General features: G+C 41.2%; 1 protein-coding gene across 3 annotated transcripts; it reads left to right on the top strand.

The window, feature by feature from the left end:
- The first annotated feature begins 639 nt into the window (after nucleotides 1-639).
- On the top strand, nucleotides 640-18,713 carry LOC104876366 (zinc finger protein 14-like). Of its 3 annotated transcripts, XM_033759467.1 has the most exons (5): nucleotides 640-773; nucleotides 14,196-14,322; nucleotides 14,889-14,946; nucleotides 16,500-17,964; nucleotides 18,383-18,713. In XM_033759467.1, the coding sequence occupies exons 1-5, from the start codon at nucleotides 771-773 to the stop codon at nucleotides 18,389-18,391; spliced, it is 1,662 nt and encodes a 553-aa protein (XP_033615358.1). In that variant the 5' UTR covers nucleotides 640-770; the 3' UTR covers nucleotides 18,392-18,713. The 3 variants fall into 3 exon arrangements, with proteins under 3 accessions (XP_033615358.1, XP_010642645.1, XP_019066226.1); XM_010644343.3 differs by having other exon boundaries at nucleotides 16,500-18,713; XM_019210681.2 differs by having other exon boundaries at nucleotides 640-778; nucleotides 16,500-18,713.
- The last annotated feature ends 1,233 nt before the right edge of the window (nucleotides 18,714-19,946 follow it).

Raw genomic sequence — 19,946 nt, 5'->3', positions numbered from 1 at the left:
CTTCAGTCATTCTTCAGCCTCCCTCTGTGCTAGGGTGACAGGCTTGCGCCAGCATGCCCAGATAAGATGGGGATCCTTCATCACAACCGTTAACCAGGATTACAGTGTTGGGATAAATTAAATATCAGAAAACCTCAGCCTTCTCTCTGCGGAGAGAGACTGTGCGCTCCAAAAGGGGCTGTAAACTGTATTGCTCATGGATCCACCCAGATTCTCCTTTCTGGAGAAGGCCATGGGAATGGCATGTGGGGAAGTTCACAGCGGAGAGAAAGCATGCAGCATTAGTGAGAAACCACTCTTTGGTTTCTCCCCCTGACTGACAGTGTATGTCACAATATTTAGTATTTTACAATATTCCTTTTCAACTTATTTGATAAGTACAGAAGGAAACAAGCCCTCCCCTGGCTTCAATTGAAAGACGTGATTTGAGTGGTTTTTTTTTTTTTCGCTCCAGCATGTTGCGGAGAAGAGGAAAGTAGGTGACAAAAGTGTAAATGCTGTTGAGAGTTCGGCTCTGTCTCAGCTGTCACGCACAGCTCAGCGGATTGGCCGTGGAGCAGCAGCCAATCACTGATTAAGGGGCGGGCATTATGACCTGTCCAATCCGGGGGAGCAGGAAGTAGGGCTCTTCCGGGATCATGGCGCCTCCGTGTGCGACTTGAGCGTATTGCTGTGAGTCTGTCAGCCGCCTGTCTTGACCAGCTGGCTCTGTGGCTCCCACCGGCTCTGTGCTGCGCGGGAAGAACTCTGGGGAACACTCAAGGCACACGATGGTGCGGTACAAACTGGGATGCGATGGGGGTGCGGTGTAAATAGAAGTGGCGAGCACCGGCCGAGGTAGACTGCGGTCTGAGGTCCTGGTCTCTAGCGCTGGGATGGGAACCTTCTGTCCCTGCTCTCTGGGGTTGGGACTGCTCCACTGTGAGTCCCCAGCATTCCGTCTGTCACTGGGATCCCACCAGCCTACAGCGCAGGCTCGGGCACCCCCGGCCCACCACCGGGCGTCCACCAGGGAAGGGGAGATGGGGTTGTGGGATGATTCCAGTGAGGGGTTGAACCGAGGGAACTCTGGTGTGCTGTTTCCCTGCAGCACACCTGGGGGACCTGCATTTTATAAATGTCTTTGATGCAGGGTCTCGAACTCAAAGCTTTCCTCTTCCAGCAAGAGATCGTTTTGATGACAGTGACATCCTAAATTTGCAGTATGACACTACATTGCCAGACTCCTTCTAGCTATTGAAAAAGGCCATGAGAATGCAAAGAAATGTTTACCTTGGAGGCCATGTGACTCTGGAGGTAGAGTTAAGTGGTGGAGCGCTTGCCAAGCATGCACTTGTAAGGAAAGTTAAAACTTTAAGTTGGAAAGGCTTGGGTTAAGGCTTTCTGCTCTCTAAGGCGCATAATCACTAGTTCACCTCTTCTTTCCCTGGATACCTGGCCAGTTCCCTGGAAAAAAGCAGGAAGGACTTTGTTAAAAAGACCAGATGTTCTTAACATCAAGATAAGGAGTGTGATGCATTCCGCCCCTCCCGGACCCCTGGCCAGGGCCTGGTTGGGACGTGACTGCAAGCACATTCACCTTTTTCGCGCCAAAAGTTCAGGTAGTTTTACTACCTTTGTCTAGAGAGCTATAAAAACAGCCCACCTAGCCCAGGCTGCTGCTGCTGTCTTACGCCCGGGATTGAGACCTGTAGCTGAAGGGATTGCTGAAGAGACCCGTGCTATGTTGCGAGTGATAAACCTAATTCCTCCAACATTCCGGTGTTGTTGCCAGAGAGCCTAAGGATAATTTCCCGGATAGAGTCCCTCTTGCTGTTAGAGGACTCTCCTCTTTCTTTATCCTCTCCATTCTTACTTTTGTTTTCTATATGCACATATCCTTCAATAAACTTTCCCTTTTATACTTATTTAAGGCTGGTGGACGTTCTTTTAGCGGATCGAGCCAAATTAATTAGGAGACCGTACACCACAAAGGGCAATAAATAAAATTTATCCCTACAAATTGGCGTAGTCAGCAGGATCCGCTGAGACAACGCAGCCATGCCTTTCTTTCGTAAGAAAACTAAAAAAATCGCCTGTGTTACTTGTGATGTTCCTGGGTGGGAAGATCCGCAGTTTGCCTCCTTAGCCAGACAGTGGGCTATGGGAACAGGTTTAAGTGAAAATTGGAGTGGCAAACTGCAGCAGGCAAATCCTCCCCAGGTTATCGAAGTGTTGGGAACTGTTCCGGTAAAAAAAGGAGCTGAATTAACTGCCATCTCTCGCCGAGGATGGATTTTGTTGTCTGCTTATCGATATATGTGTCAGAAAGTAGAAACTTTGTTACAAAAAAAGCTTACTTTAAAAAAAGAAAATGCCGAACTACAGAGTAAATTGGCTATGTTACAGTGTCAGAATTTTATATTGGGGGATCAAGCTCGTGGATATCAGTCTATAGCGGAAAAAGCTGCCGTTCGCTGCGCTCAATATAAATATAAGAAGAGGCGCGGACGAATTAACTCCCGAAAAGTACATGCTGTTATCGCTACAGCTGGAATAAATTGGGACCCTGATACTTGGGATGGAGATATTTGGGATGATACTAATGATAATGATATTAATTGGGATGATTTAGAAGAAGAAGCACATAGATATGACCAAGAAAAATATCCCCCAAGATTGCAATCAGGCCCACTACAAGCTAAACCCCTCCAGCGGCGGCAACAGAAGGTTAGGGGAGATCAAAGAGAGTATACCATAATTACTGAAGATTTTTCCCAACAAGAAATTACTGATATTTTAACCAAATTCTCCCAAAAGCCTAGAGAATCCTTGTTAAATTAGATGATTAGAATAACTGATACTGGAACTGGAGGAATTAGTGTGGATCATGTGGATGCCCAAACATTTCTTACAATCTCCACTAATCCTTTTGTTCAAACTGCTATTCGAGACCATCAACATGCCGATCCAGCTGAGTCCTCCACCTCTGTGTTAACTTTGGCCACTAGGGGATATATTGCGCAATATCCTACTGATGGGTCATGGCCGACTGAAACGCGTCCATGATATACTTTAAAGGATGGCATAGCCCGTTTAAAAGGAAAAGCCATAAAAACGGCTATTATGCTAGGACAAACAGACATATATTTGGCTAGCCCTCTGACGGCTACCCAGCATAATTTGATAGTGCGCACTGCTCCCCCTACTTATAAACATTTAATGATAACTCTTTTGTTGGCTGAGACAGGGTCCCCTATTGAGACAATGTTAAAAAAAATGACAGAGATAGGGGACATGGGAAAATGGAACAATACTACTCCCTCCCTAGAAAAAAAACAAGAAGGACTTTGTTAAAAAAACCAAATATTCTTAACATCAAAATAAAAAATGTGATACATTCCGCCCCTCCCGGACCCCTGGCCAGGGCCTGGTTGGGACGTGACTGCAAGCACATTCACCTTTTTCGCGCCAAAAATTCAGGTAGTTTTACTACCTTTGTCTAGAGAGCTATAAAAACAGCCCACCTAACCCAGGCTGCTGCTGCTATCTTACACCCGGGATTGAAACCTATAGCTAAAGGGATTACTGAAGAGACCCGTGCTATATTGCAAATAATAAACCTAATTCCTCCAACATTCCAGTATTGTTACCAGAGAGCCTAAGGATAATTTCCCGGATAGAGTCCCTCTTACTATTAGAGGACTCTCCTCTTTCTTTATCCTCTCCATTCTTACTTTTATTTTCTATATGCACATATCCTTCAATAAACTTTCCCTTTTATACTTATTTAAGACTAATAGACATTCTTTTAGCAGATCGAGCCAAATTAATTAGGAAACCGTACACGACAAAGGGCAATAAATAAAATTTATCCCTACAGCACTTAAGTCCTGTATTACACAGAGCACTGAAAAAGATGTATCATCTTAGCGTGTCAGGGGTCTCCTCTGCTCATAAATAAACCACTGAAATGAGGCCTTGCCATACCATATAGAATGCTGAGAAAAATTCATGGGATTTTATTAGGTTATCAAGGGGAGCTGAAAGTGTTCCTATTAATAAACACAACTTCCAAAAGGCTCTACGATTTTGCCACAGGCTGAGAAACACTTGGAATTTGAGTTGGACTTGTGCCGTGGTATGCCTCCAGAAGGACAGTGTTGTCATCTTATATATTTGCTACAGTCCTTGGACTCTATGTAAACATCGTCTGCCTGGTGCTGTCACCTCTAAGGCTGGCTCGTCACTCCTTTGCAGTGACATATCTCTCTGAGGAAAGAGCTGACACCGAGCCTTTGTTATGTGTTTCATAACTGACCGGAGACTGCAGTCCTGGAAATCCCACTGAGGCCTGCTGCATCCCCACACTCTGGAGCACCCCCTCATGTCGGGATACTGGAGAAGCCATGGGATTGGCACAGTGAGATAAAGCAGTGAGCTTCCCTTCAAGGCGCCCCTTGGTGTGGGCTGTGCACCTCCCAGTGAATGTGTAGGCACCAGGCGCTGACGTCTGCTGGGTTTTTTACTGTAGCTGGATCAGAAATGCGGCTCAGGTAGGGAGGTCAAGAGTGAAGAGTTTGGGAGTACAGACTCGGAGTACTTTGCAGCGAGTCTCTGAGCTTGGATTTGGGGTGCAGAGCCAGAGAGAAGGCTGCTCTTGCCCAACCCCCACCCTTTAGGGCCTCCTGATATTGAGTGGCTCAGGTGTGTAGCTGCCTCTGCTAAATCAGCAGATTCAGCCCCTGTGATTCCAAGTGCAACGTAACATCTTATTTGCCTTTTCCACACTTATGGGAAAGTGCGTTGCTCTGGTTCTTTCAGTAATATAAATTCCACAGGGAGCATTCTCTTTCTTGCTGACTTAGAGCCAGCGTTGAGAGGAAGCCACAGGTGCTCAGAACCATATATCTTGGTGCCTGGACTGTGTATTCACTTACAATCTTAAGATACATCCACACTCCCACCACAAGTGGGCAGGAATTCCCATCTCATAACCAAATAATACTTGACTTTTCCTGGGTTCGTGAATTTTATGAATTCAAAGCGAAACGCATTTTGTCTCTTATGATACCTTTGTTTTATTCCTTCTTTTTTCCTTTCTGGTGTAAGCTGTGCTCTGTATTGTCTCCTTGTATCCTGTGCTCCTATTTGTAATGAGGAACCTTCTTTTGTAAAACCTTTTTTTCATCTCTTGCTGCACTGGTTATGGGTTTTGCCCGCTCTGTGTCTTTTTTTTTTTAAATTGCGTTTATGGGTACATTTTAGGTGGACAGTACAGCTACATTCATTATTGGGATCTCGCACCTTTACATGACAGGTCTTGGTTCTCATTTTTTCCCCTTGTGTCTTTTATACCTGTGTTTCTTTTAAAAAATGCTCATTCGTTCTATGACCGAGTTTATGTTGTAAATACTTCATTTGTTAGGGTTAGTTATGCCGATTATGGTGACAGTAGTATTTTTCTCTCTTGCCTTACCTGAGTCTTACATCATCGAAGATGTTCTCTGCAGTATTTCTCCTGATGAAGTGGGCTGGTACGAAGAAGAAATTCTCCTCACCACGGCTGTTTTCTTATAAACTTTTAAAAATTTTTTTATTTTATCCCGTCTCCCCCGCTTTACGTCCCCTCCCCTACCTACGTAGAAAAGTTTTGTTTCCCGTTGCATTGTCTCTGTCTACAAACTCCCTGTGGTGGTCAGCAATCCCGACTCCTCAGTTTTCATTAAGTCCTATCCCAAATTCTGAAATATCTCAAGGTAGGCTGGTTGAAGAGTCCAGCATACAAGATCAGCATCTTTTCCCATTTTTCTTAAAACTTAAGTCTCAGAGAACATCACGAAGGCCTTCCCTGTCGAGCGCCAGCCTAGACATGTTGTGTCGAGCGGTGCAGTCAGCGGAGCGCTGTAGCTTCTGTGTTTCTGTTTCTGCTTTCTGTCCGCGTCCTTCTGACTCTCTCTCCTTTCTTCCCATTCTTGTTGTCTCTTTTCCCTTGTTTGCCTTCTTCGTTCTTTTGTTTCTTCCTTTGTCTCTCCCTTCCTGTTCTCCTCCTCTACTTTTTACATTTTCTTTCTTGCTCCTGCTTCTTGGCCCCCATACCTTCTTCCTTCATGTCCATCTCTCCCTCAGACTTGCTCTGCTCTCCTTTCATCAGTATTATCGGTTGCAATGTGAGTAACTGTCCAGATTCTTTGAAAAGTTGTCCTCAAGAAGAGATTGCCTTTTCTGCTGCCTTCAAAAGGTATAATTTACTTATCATTTGATTTATTCATTTAAAATATACATAATTATCATGCTGGTTCATTTTAGAATATTTTCTTTATCTCCCAAGCTATGGTTTCTTTCTATTTCTCTACTTCTTCATGTCAACTGGAAATTGCTGTCCCTTCTATAGATTTTCATATTTCGGTCATTCTTCTTGAGTCAGCTTTGGTAATTCGTACGTGTCCAGGAACTTTCCACTCGTCTTGAGTTTTTTTTATGTAATTAAAGTTCAGGTTCTCAAAGGAGGTATTGATGATCTGCTGGATTTCTGCAGGATCCATTGTGATTTCATCTTTTTCATTTTTAATGGCATGGATTTGAATCTTTCCCTTCCTTTGTTTGAGAAGATTGGCTGAGGGTTTGTTTGTATTATTTAATACCAGTTCTTGGGAGCCTCTCTTCCTTTCTTTGAGGACTGTTCTGTAGTGACATTCTTTGTCTTTTCTGACCAGTTTGATCTTGAAATTCCTATTCTCTGACATCAAAATCGATACCCCTGCTAATTTTAGAGGTTCTAGTGCATGTGTACTGTTTTCCATCCCTTGAATTTTACACTGCAAAAACCTTTTTGAATTAGATGAGAATCTTTCATGCATCATGCTCTTGGATTCTGTTTTTTCCTTCAGCACGCTAGTCTGTGTCTCGTACTGGGAAAGTTGACTCCATTAACATTGAGAGATATTAGTGAGAGGTGATGATTAGTTCTCTAATTGCCCTTTCTTTGCTGGTGACTTTGTTTTTCCTGTCGTGTTTGTTTGTTTTTTGTACTGATGATGGAACTCAGGACCTTGCACCTCTTAAGGTTGGGCACTGTGCTTCTGAGCTCCATCCCAGGCCCTTCCTGTAATCTTTTATTGTTATTTAGCCATTGAACTTGCTTCATGATTTCATTCCAACTGGATTTTTAGCTTTTCTGTCTAGGATAATCTAAAGTATTTTCTGGAGTGCTGTTTTAATAATTATAAATTACTTATGTTGTTCTATTTCATGAAATGTCCTTATTTCTCCATCAATTTTGAAGGGCAGTTTTGCTGTGTCTGTTGATCTAGGTTGGGAGATTATTGCTGTCCGGTCTTAAAATGTTCACTCCAACCCTTCTGATGTTTAAGGTCTGTGTCAAGAAGTCTGCTTTATTTATCATGCATTTGCCTTTATATGTAATCTTCTGTTTTTCTCTAACTGCTTTTAAAATTCTTTCAATGGACACGACATATGACAAGTTAATGATTATGGGTCCTGGTGAGCTTCTCATTTTGTTTTTTGAGACAGGGTCTCATGGTGTAGTTGAGACTTACCTGGAACTCATTATGTAGCCCTGGGTGATCTCGAACTCACAGCGATCCTCCTGCCTCAGCCTCCTGAGTACTGGGATTACAGGCGTGCATCACCACGCCCGGCTGTGCTTCTCTTTGTATCATAGTTGTATCATAGTTGGTATTCCGGAAGCCTTTCTCACTTGTATAATGAACCCTCTTGTATGGCTGTGCCTGGATGTCCTCCCAAAGCCTTGTGCAGTCATAGGTGTGAATTTTTCAGAGGTTGCTGAATCTAGAGTGTGTGACTAATTCATGGGGCAGTGCCGTGATCAGAGGTGCTTGGATTAGGGTGGGTGATTACTGTCACGGATTGATTTGGCACTGTCCTCATCTCAGTAGCTTGGATACAACGTAAGGGACAAAATGGGGCTTGTCTGCCTTTTCTCTTACTTGTTTCTAATTTTTTGCCTCCTGTGAACTGTTTCTCATTTGTGATGCTGGTCCTCCAAGCCACCCTGCCTTGGAGGAAGCTGATGATGGAGTGAAAACTCTACAAGCTGTGAGCTAAATAAATCGTTCCTCCTTTTACTTTTGGTGCTGGATGTTTTGTCTCAGCAGTGACAGAAAAGGGCAAAAGACAGCTTTTCTCATAGTTGAGAAATTTTCTATTTTGACAGTTAAGCAAACTAATAATTCTGTCTGTGTTATCTTTCAGCTCTTCTCTAACTCCAGCTAGCCTTTGGGTAGTGTACTTTGTTATCTAACAACTGCTGAACGAATTTCTTTTTTGTTCTTTTTTTTAAAGGAGTGTGTTGTATCGTTACAACTTTATAATTTACCATATTGTCTTCCATTTCAGATACTCTGTCTTCACACTGGTCATTATTGCAGTTTATCAATTCTGTATTTTTTTTAATTCTAGTATTTGTGTGTGATACCTTATCATGAATTTTATATCTTGGATGAATCTGTCATTTATGGTTTTAGTCACTTTGGTGAGCTTTTCTAAACTTTTATTTATTTCCCCAAATCCTCATTGGATATTTTGAATGATACTTCCATAAACTATTGGGCTGTTCTGTTTCTGAACTTATCCAATTCCTTCATCTTTTTTTAAACTTTTCATAGAGCTCTGCCACCTTATATTTACTTTTTTCTCCATTGATGCCCCCAGATCCGCGGTGGGAGCGCTGGGAGATATTGGGTGGCTTTTGTTGCCTTCTTTTCCCAGCTCCTGTACGTTTATGTCTGTAATTTTTATTGTCCTTTGGACCTGTGGCTTGAGGTCTGCCATAGTGAGGAGAGATTGTAGTTGATATGAGAATCTTTTTACTTGGCTTCTTTCTTTGGGTGATATGTTTCCTGTTTTATTTCTGCAGAGATGATACTCACCTCTTCAGTATTTGGTTTAGATGGTTTGGTCCCTGATTGTGTGTTGTAAGAAGGAATTACTGCTGAGTATAGCAGCATGTACAAATCTGATCGTACATTGCTCATACAGTATGACCACGCTGTGCACGTACACTCTTTGTCCAGACCCTTTATAAGCTACACTCTAATGTTGTTAGTACCTAAGTCATAGAGGGAGAGAAAAGAGGTGGAGGGTTGGGTGAAAGAGACATGGACTCAGTGCAGGGAGAGGTAGATAGGAGAGATTATGTTCGGTAAAGCTTTGGATAGAGCGTTCGGTTCTGTTACGGGTTTTCTATTTGTGATGCATGGTGAGTTATGGGAATATAAAAGATAATAGTGGGTAGAGAGATGGTGTTAAAAGGCGAGGCTGTAATTTGGGATTGAGGATAGCTGCAAAGTTGGGAGAACTTGTACTTGTGTGTTGGAAAAGAAGCTAGAGAACCTAGAAATACTAAAACAGAGCAAGTATAGACTCTACCAGCCCGGAAGTTAATGTGATAGAAGAGGGGTGTGATGGAGAAACAGCAGATTATAAGAAATATAACTTGATAGGGATTTTGAAAAGTGGAGAAACCGGTAAAAAGGAAGCAATAGTGATGCCACAATACTAGAAGAGGAGGAAAGGGAGACGGGGAGGAAGAGGAACCACTAAATCAGTGCAGAAAGGGGAAAAAGAGAAAGAGAACCAGGTAACAGCTAAGATGCAGTGGAGACCGGTTCAGATGCTCCAAGCGGAGCTCACGCGTGCACTTGCCGTGTGTCTCCTGTGCCACAGCCTGGGTGTCCACACAGGTCCCTTCTTGTCCGAGTTCCAGTCTGTTTCCATCCGGTCCCATGAATTTGCCCTTTTCCGTTTCCTCTTCTGCCAGCAGGCAGAGTCAGACTGGGAGGGAGGGTGTGCAGGGAGGGTGTGTGTGGCACCGTATGGAGGAGGCTTTGTTGGTTCTGGAGTGCCAGGCAGAGACTCTAGTGCCCTGGGAAGTGTGTGTGTGTTGCTGGGTGCCAGGAGGAGGCTCAAGTGGGCCAGGGCAACTGGCAGAGATTCAAGATGCCCTGGGGCAAGCACCAAGTGACAGGGAGATTGTGTTGCACAGGGGACCTGCTACAGACACCAGGTGGGAGCTCTGGTGGATCAGGGGCGCTCAGTGGAGCATGACTCGTGTGGTTTGCCAGGCTCCGGAGGGTCAGCGCACATGGGTAGATAGTGAAGCGGGCTTGAGGCACCTAGCAGATGTTCAGGTGGCCAGGGCCAGCCATGGGTGCCGGACAGACTCCTGCAGGTGCAAGACCAGCTCACGGTGCCAGGCAGATGTCCAGGTTGTCCCAGGGTGTTGAGTGAAGACTGAGGTGAGGCCAAGACTGATACAGGGTGCCACATGGAGACACCACGACGCCCAGGTAGGACGCTGGTTGCTGATGGAGACTTAAGCTGACCAGGGATACGAGGTCAACACTCGGGCAGGCTTGGAACCAGTACTGAGTGCCACACAGAGATTCTGGTTGCTGGGGGACTGGATTGGTATTTTGGATGGAGGATCCCTTGAGTCAGAGGGCCTCCGTGGAGACACCGTGTGCCTGCAAGCCATGTGGGGTGATACACGGAGGCGCTGATGGGCATGGGACCGACTTGAGGAATCAGGCAGAGACTCATGAAGACGTGAGATGCTTGCTGAGGACTCAGGTGGGTCCAGGACTGAGGCAGAGTGCCAGACCGAGATACCAGATAGCAGAGGGTAGGCGAGGGACAGTGGACCCCAAGTGGAAACTTTCATGGACGAGGTAGCGTGGCATAGAGTCTGTTTCTGCTTTTAGTGTCTAGTTGCATTCCGCCATGTTGTGAGAGCTCACTTTACATGGCTTCTGTTTAGAATTCGGGTCTTTCTTGTTGTTGTGAACGTAGTCTATGTTGCTGAATAATTCTTTGATTTTGAAGAGTGTGTGCTGAACTCGGCAGTTACGGGGTGAAGTGTTTCAAAATGCCCATTGAGTCCACTTGGAGGGTGAGATTGTTGACTTTGATGACAGTTATAGGTTTTTTGACCTCTCAATTACTCATGCAGGTATTTTGAAATCTTCAAAAATATTTGTGGATATGTGATTGTCCCTTCAGTTTCATGTTTTTGCCTCAGCCATTTGACGCTCTTTTCAGTGAAATGCAGAGGAAGAATTGTTAGTTTTTGTTGGAGAACTACCTACTGCATCATGCTTTGTTCAGTGTAACCTTTATTTTCATCAGGTATAGATTGAATAGTGTCAGATTAATTTAACTCTACCAGGTTTTGTTAAATCAACGCTAGACTAATGTATGCTTTCTTTGAAATTTTTATTCTGTGCTTTGAAATTAACCCTGTGTGTGTCATACTTTTAAAATAGTTGTGTACTTTTTCATTAACAAATGTAAACTAACAACATTAATAACTTAAAGTGTTTTTGCATTGAAGAATTCAGATGTTAAAACTGATCATTTTATTTCAACAACTTTTTTGTATGAAAACACTTCACATTGAATGCTGTGTTAATTTTCCATGATAAATTAAAACATTCTTAACTATTTCACAGTGTGTTTAAGAAGTGTCTTGAGTTTATTTCCCTTGCTCATATGAATTTCTATTTATACAGTACATATTTTCATCAGTTCTTTTTATGCAAAATGTAATTTTACTGACTTGATATAGGCTTGTTCTTTTTTTCTGATCTTTCATATTCTCTTAGTTGTTTGTGTAAATATCATATAAAGAAAGTATGTTTATTTCTTATTTCTGTTTGGTTGACTTCTGGTTACTTTAATCTTTTTAGTTTTTTTTCTCCATGCTTATTTTAATTGAGAACTTGTTTGATTCAATTACTTGTTGAGGAATTAAACTATAGGCTTGTCCAAAGTATTTTTCCTAATTTTCCGTGTTTGAAATGTCTGTTTACAAATCTCAAAACCCACTTTCAAATAAAATTGTTGTTTCAGACCCATTCCTGTGCGGTAGCGTATTCGCAAGTATTTTCCACCCCCTGTAAAATTTCCATCACCCATTTCACGTGACAGTAGCTTTACCAACCAAGCATATTTTTGATGTTACAACTTGAACATAATTTCTTGGTTAATACAAATAGAATCTATACTAATAAATTCTTTTCAGGTTTTCTCTGTCCTTGGCTAACTTCTGTTGTTGTTGTCCTAAGAAACAAGCAAAGCAAAACAAATTACAGAAGCGAAAGACAGCGTTTATTCTATATTTCCTTAACATTTTGTAGGCTTCAGGCTATTTACAGAAGTTCTCTTTATCAATCTCGTTCAGTTTTCATTAATGTGAAAATCACATCTGTCTCAGGAACAACAGCATAATGTATTTTATGAGAATTAGATTAAAGTCATTGGTCTGTAGCTTCCAGTTTACTCCAAAGTAGAGGAACGGCAGTGCAGCGTAGCAGCTGACCTGCTATTCGTTATGGTTTGTGTTAGATGCCCCTCTCAAAGCTTATGCAGATGAGGTGGGCTTTCTTTTTAAGAGGTAGTTTAATCTGGAACGTGTGATTACTAAGCCACTACATGTGAGTAATTAGTTTGGCACTGCCCTAATTCTGGTAGTCTGAATAAGATAAAAGGGGCAGAGAGATGCTGTTAAATCCTGCTCTTGCCTTTGCTCCTGTGTGGGCACCATGTTGTTCTTCCTCTGTGAAGTCTGTTTGGCATCCCTGTCTTGGAACCATCCTACTATGAACTAAAACCTCTCTGATGTGTAAGCGAAATAAACGCCTTCCCCTCCAACTTGGGTGTCAGGTACTTTGTCTCAGTAAAGGAGAGAAAAGTGACTAACACACTATTCTTACGTACATCTGCTAACTAGTTGTGTCTTTCCACAGTTCATTTCTTTTAAGTATTTCCTCAGACGAGATCATGGATCCTCTTTTATAGCAGTGTTTTCTCTTGTTTAGTATGTTTTGTTTTTTTTTTCTATGTGTTCATCAATTTTTATACTCTGTCTACAAACCATGTTTATTGTACGCACTGCAAAATTTTTAAATTTCTTGTCTGTTTTACACCTTTTGATTTGTCCCTGTATTTCTGAGGACTTCTGAATTTTTTATTGAGGAAACACTTTTGCACTTCGACAATGTATTTGTCTGATTTCTCAAAGTATTCAAGTTCATATTTTCATGTGAAGATGTAATGTAATTATTGTTCATGGAATATGGAGAATAAAGTGCATGTGTTGATATATGTACCTATTTCTTCCTGTGTCTGTATTCAACAGATTGTGATTTTTGTGACTTTGTACAATAACAGCTCCGTCATGAGTCAGTATTCAGTTTACAGATGAGCCACTGAAGGCTGTCTTCACCTTCTGTGATCTGTGTGTCATTCACTCTGCTAATAGTACAGTGCCCAAAATATCTAATTTTTTATTTCTTTCTTATATATTAGCCAAACTGTCACCATCCTGCTTGTTGGGAATTGAACATTATTTAACATTTTTACACTGAGCATATATAATTTGACTGACGTAACAAAAACTTGATTGGGAATTGATAAATTTTTTCTTTAATTTTTCCATTATTAGTGAGTTTTGCAAAATTTGGTGTCAGTACTTATCCTATGTCTATTTTGATCGTATCCATCCACTCCATTGCTCTCCCTTCCACCACCTAGAATTTTTTTGTAGCCCTGTGATTATTGACGACTTGGTGTCATTGAGACACAAGATAACATACTTTCCCTAATTTAAATACATTGTCATTGGACATTCTGAATTAAATGTCTTTCATTGGCATTGAATTTCAATTTATCATTCATGAATTTTACTTAGTGTCCAATTAAGGTTTAGCCTATGAAACCAAGTTCAGGGTTCCCAATATTGTCTGAATAAAATCAGAGAAGGAAAGGATCCATTTCCCAAGTGACAAGTTGAGAAAAGAGATATTCTCTGTGTTGGCAGAATAATCCATTAGATACTCATCTACCTTGGTTATTATTTGGATGTTGATTTTTGATAAGCTCCCTCTATGACCCGTGTTTCATAGACAGTGTACAAATAAAACTGGATCTAACCAGCAGGAAAACGAGTGCTCCCATTCTGCTGTGGCTTTAGCAAGGACTTCAATCTAGCATCAGATTTCCTATGCGTTGTTTGCATATTGCAGAGTTTAAGTGTTGGAAAATAAGTGTTGATGACCAAAGCATGGAGCAGACTTTTGAAGGACTCAACACCGTTTCAGCTGTTTATGAGTGGAGTTGAAATGTGCTCTGCTCGAGACTCTGTCTTATTCCTGGAAATATGTGTGATGGTTTAGGAGGAAGTGATGTTTGAGGATGTGGCTGTGGACTTCACTTTGGAGGAATGGGCTCTGCTGGATCCATCCCAAAAGAAGCTCTACAGAGACGTGATGTCAGAAACACTGAGGAACATGTCTGCTATAGGTAAGGAAGATAGTCATTTTCTAATTTGTATATGTAGAGAGTGCTGCTTCTTATTGATTGGTAAAATTTCATTCATTAGATTATGAGTGCATTTTGATGAATATTCCTGATGTTTTTAAATAATGCCATAATATTTCAGTGGACCCTTGAGTGATGACCAGCCTGACATAGTAACACCTTGGGTCGTGCCTGGAATTTTAGTTGTAACTTAGGAACAAAGTCTAGCGTTCTGACCCAAATGACTGCTTCTTGTGATAACAGAAGGACTCGGGTACGGTATTAACCCTTAAAGAGTTCTCATAGGAACATTACAAGGTTCTTTCCTGTGTGTTTTTAGTTGAGAAATCCTAGGCCAGTATCTCTCTAAAGACAGTGTAATCTGCCTGTATAAGGTAGAGAGACTTTGAAGGCTAGGTACAACCTTCAGTTGACCATTTTGAGGTAAAACCGGCCCTCACCAACGAATTGATTTCACCACTTAAATGTCCACTGGAACTGAAACCCATTACATTTTACTTAATAACATAGTAACTCATCATAATATTTCTGTTTCTACACTTCCACAGAAACCTTGACTGACCAGCTAATTGAAAATAGGAGCACATTTTGGAGAAGAAACCTAAGGTAATTTGCACTCGCAAAGAAGAATAATAGTCCTCAGGAGTCAGGGAATCAGTAGAAATTTGTTTCGTGCTCAAGCTTATAAAAATGTTTGACATTAAATCTAAGCATTGGATATAAGTATAGATGAAATAAGTTACAGGTTTAGGCTAGGACCCAAGTGCAGGCCGTTAATTGTGTGTTCATGTGAGTTTTTTCTAAAGCCCCCTTTCATATCAAACAATTTATTTAAGAAATGCTATCTGGGGCCGGGGATTTAGCTCAGTGGTTCTGGCACCTGCCTCACAAGTGCAAAGGTGTGAGTTCGATCCCCAGTACCAAAAAAAAGAGAAATGCTATCAATATTTGAATGTGGTATCCACATTCAATATTTGCAAATTTGCTAACCTTGTGAAAAATTGAAATGAATCCCATTGTTTTGATGAGTGGTTTTCAGTCAGTTTTGCCAAAGTTTTTAGTCTGTTCTTGTTCCAAAATTAGTAAAAGACGTTTTCCTATATGGTCACTTGGAATGTCACATAGTGCAGTCTCTATGGAAATGTCAATAAGAGATTCCACAAAATATTAAAAACAGAGCTTTCAGGGGCCAGGAATTTAGCTCATTGCAGCCATATCTGATTTGTAAGCACAAGGTCCTGAGTTTGATCCCCAGGACCAGGAAAAAAAAAAAAGCAAAAGCAAAACCAGCTTTCATCCAATCCAGGTAAACTGTGCTATAGTTAAACAGTCATATCATAGTGATACATGCGTATCCTTGTTTGTAGCAGCACACCTCACAATAGCTAAGATTGGCAAACAAGCCAGATGCCCATCCACAGAGGAGTGAGCTCAAACCATGAGGGTTCCAGCGATGACGGTTCCTGTTTAGAATCTTAGCACTGTGGGAGGCTGAAGCAGAAAGATCACGCTCTCATGCTTATCTCATATCTAATGAGAGTTCTTCACAAAATAGAAAAAATAAATAAGGCTGTGAGTGCAGCTTGGTGCTAAGACCCTGGGTGGAATCACCAGTACTGAAAAAAATGAGGTGTGTATACTTAATGGAATTGTATTCAGTTAACATGAATGGATTAGTTAACATGAATGTCATTTTCTAAAAAATAGATGGTTTGCAAGCCTGTGGTAGTAAGTGAAATAATTAAGACTTGGAAAGTTCAGTATCCCATGAAATAGATTCTCTGAGAAATCCAAAATATGAATTAAGGAGCAAAATACAGGAGAGATGGTTGAAAAAAGAAAAGCAGATGTTTCATATGGGGTAAAGATGTTCAGTGGAAGGGAACTTCAGTAGTGTCCTGGTGGAAAGAGTATCAAATCTAAATATAAATATATAATTCACATGTATATTAATTTTCCAACATGAAAGTTAATGTTATCTACTATAAACGCATCAGTTTTCAGCTCCCAGATGAATACCAGTGTTGTATTGAAAGCTGTTTTCAAGCCATCCTTTCCAGTTCAATACCAGATCTGGAAAATCCTTAATAAGGAGTCACTTTTACATGTGATAGTTGTTCTATTCTTTTTAAATGTGATTCTTGTTTTTTCTTTTATAGAAGTGAAGATGTAGAGAAATGTTACCGGTATAAAATATGGAATCCACATAAAGAAGAGTGTTTTTGGACTTCAGACCCTAATGTTACCATGAAAACACTTGGTACACAACCAGCTGAAGGTTTTGCTTATAGAAATTATCTGATAGGTCAGGCATCAGCGAACGTACCCATCAGAGCTCACAAATCATGTGAGTGTCCGGTATTGGAAGTGAAGCTGTCTACGTGTAATGAACATCAGGAAACCTGCAGTAATTTCCAGTCCTTTCAGAAACATGAAGCAACAAAAGCTGGAAAGAAACCCCATGAATATGAGCGCTGTGGGAAATCCTACTCTGATCGCAGTGAACGAAGTCGCACTGGAGAGAAGCCCTTGGTACCTAAAGAAAAAGATAAAGTCTATATATGTAAGCAGTGTGACAAATCTTTCAGAAGTAAATCCTATTATAAAATCCATGAAAGAACACACACTGGGGAGAAACCCTATATATGCAAGCAGTGTGGGAAAGCTTTCATCAGCAACAGCAATTATAAAAAACATGAAAGAATTCACACTGGGGAGAAGCCCTATGCGTGTAAGCAATGTGGGAGAGCCTTCAGGAAAAAGATTCATTGTCAGATACATGAAAGGACTCACACTGGAGAGAAACCTTATGTATGCAAGCGATGTGGAAAAGCTTTCATCACACAAACCAATTGTAAAAACCATGAAAGAACTCACACTGGAGAAAAACCTTATGTATGTATGCAATGTGGGAAAGCATTCATGACACAAAGCAGTTGTAAAACCCACGAAAGGACTCACACTGGAGAGAGACCTTATGTATGTAGGCAGTGTGGGAAAGATTTTATCGCACGATGTAATTGTAAAGAACATAAAAGAAATCACTGTGGAGAAAAACCCTACGTGTGTAAGCACTGTGGGAAAGCTTTCACCACTCACAGTTATTGTCAGACCCACGAAAGAATTCACACGGGGGAGAAGCCGTACGTTTGTAAGCAGTGTGAGAAAACATTTGTCACTCACAGGTCTTGTCAAATCCATGAGAAATCTCACGCTGGGGAGAAGCCCTGTGTATGTAAGCAGTGTGGAAAAGCATTCACCACTCATAGTTCTTGTCAAATCCATGAGAAATCTCACGCTGGGGAGAAGCCTTATGTATGTAAGCAATGTGGAAAAGCATTTACCTCTCAACGTTATTGTCAAACCCATGAAAAAGCTCACACTGGACAGAAACCCTATGTTTGTAAGCAGTGTGGGAAATCTTTCATCTCTCACAGTCAGCATCAAATACATGAAAGAAGTCACACTGGGGAGAAGCCTTATGTATGTAAACAGTGTGGGAAAGCCTTTCCCACTCAAAATGGTTGTCTAACACATGAAAGAAGTCACACTGGAGAGAAGCCTTTTCTGTGTAAGCAGCGTGGGAAAGCCTTTCCTACTAGCGGTTCATTTGGTCGACACAAAGTGAGTCACCCTGGTGAGAAACCCTATGTATGTGATCAGTGTGGGAAAGCTTTTCCTTATCACAGTTCATTCTATAAACATCAAAGAATGCACTGTAGAAGTCGTGTGCATGTAAGCAGTGATTGAAAGCTTTCACCAGTCACATTGATTTCTGAAGATATAAAAATAGTCACACTGGAGAGAAACCTTAGGTGGAATATGTGAGAGCATTTTGTGTTTCCCATAATTTCAGAAAACATGAACAGTCACAGAGTAAGTATGAATAATGTGGGAAGTCTTCATTTATACGTGATTTTTTACACACACATTGCATTGTGGAGAAACCGTATCAATGCCTATTGTTTGGGAATACTGCTAGTCGTTATCCTTAATATATATTTTATGTGAATACCTCTAGTCGTTTTGGTTTTATTCACAGAGCACATGAACACAGTACAGTGACAAGCCATCTGTATACAGGAAGTATACAAGTAATGAAGCAGATTGTGTCAAAGCCCCGTGAGTGTGCAAGGTTCTCAATTATAAGTCATCAACATCTTTGGAACATTTCTCATGTGCAAATTCATACAAGTAAATTGACAATGTGATGTCAGTTATTTGTGTAAAATTCTGCAGAAAGCGTACAACCAAAGGAGGTATCCTAGAGGCTAAATGTAGTGTGTACACCTGTAACTCATAGTTTTTTTGGTGGTTGTTTTTGTTTTTTGGTACTGGGGATCAAACTCGGGTCCTTGCACTTGCAAGGCAGGTGCCAGAACCGCTGAGCTAAATCCCCGGCCCTCATTTTTTTTTTGTTTGTTTTTTAGTATTGCACTCAAACTCGGGGGCGGGGGGTGGAATAAAATAAAATTTATTTTTTAAATGTAATTTCCATTTTGCCTTTACTGTTGAAGGTGGGGAATTCCCAGATATGTTCTCTCAATCCAGATGTGTTCAAACCTAGTTTCTCTTTTCTGAAATTCTTTGCTACCGTGTTCTTAATCATTGACATGATAAGTTATATGACTTATTAATGTGATTTTTTGATTTGTACATTTTTCTTAGTTTTACTACATTTTGGGTTTTAATGGAGATATTTTGGGTTTGTAAATCAGAAAGAATTCTGGTTTTGCCTGTTGATATGATGAGCCATGGAATGAGATTTCTGTAGAAAACTATTAAACTATTCTGGTAGATTTAGTAATACATGATAGTAGAAGCTCTAGTTGGAGTCTTAATTGCCCCTTTTTTGGTCCCCCACCCAGGCCCTTGATACCTATTTTAGAATAGCAATTACCACTCTTAAGGGGAGGTATGTGAATGTAGTTCTTTTTAACCCTGGCCTTAGTTAAATGGACTTCAGTTGTCTTCTGGATTGGTTCCCTTGGAGGGCCTGGCCCTATCTGCCCGTATTTAATTAACTTTGTGGTCTACAACATGCCCTCCTCTGAAGAAGTGTGGGCAAACTGCAGTTAGAGGGAAAAGGGCCTGGTTTTCACCCAACTCCTTCTACTGAGAAGAGTCTACGTAAAAGAGACAACAGTCAGGGTCCTCTCCAGAGAGCTAATCTGGTGGGACTCAGAAGTTATGCTGTAGTTTAGTTGTTACGAACTTCTTCCCGTAGCAGTCTGGCGGGTCCTGGTTGTCGGTTTCATGTGCATGGTCACTTGGAGTTTGGCAGCCTCTCGGCAAGAATAAAGAAAGTTTTTAAAGAAATGAGAGCACTTATAATTAAAATGTGAACGCTAGAATGGAAAGGCAGGTTGAGGAAAGGGAGCGATGTTTAGAAACTGTTCTCAAAGGACTGGAATGCTGATTGTAACCCGCTGGCTCCTAGATCCCTTTGATAATGGAGGTTATCTATAAGTGTGATATTTTGTCATAATTCTAGGGTTTTTTGGTGGGTTTGAAAGACAATTTTAGCTAAGAAATTTAAAAACTCTTGTTGAGTTCTTGTCCATTTTACTGTAGTAGATTTTTTTTCTTAACAAATACACAGTGGT

Source organism: Fukomys damarensis, unplaced genomic scaffold (assembly GCF_012274545.1).
Source record: "Fukomys damarensis isolate Sample0158 unplaced genomic scaffold, DMR_v1.0_HiC HiC_scaffold_37, whole genome shotgun sequence".
In the NCBI taxonomy this organism is placed as follows: Eukaryota; Metazoa; Chordata; class Mammalia; order Rodentia; family Bathyergidae; genus Fukomys; species Fukomys damarensis.
Note: the sequence above shows the minus strand (reverse complement) of the source record. Positions and strands in the feature narration are given on the sequence as shown.

Bases quoted from the DNA above. Each gene is read 5' to 3' on its own strand.
- LOC104876366 (XM_010644343.3), top strand. The intron at 14,323-14,888 runs GTAAGGAAGATA...ACACTTCCACAG, and splicing joins GAGGAACATGTCTGCTATAG to AAACCTTGACTGACCAGCTA. The intron at 14,947-16,499 runs GTAATTTGCACT...TTTCTTTTATAG, and splicing joins TTTTGGAGAAGAAACCTAAG to AAGTGAAGATGTAGAGAAAT.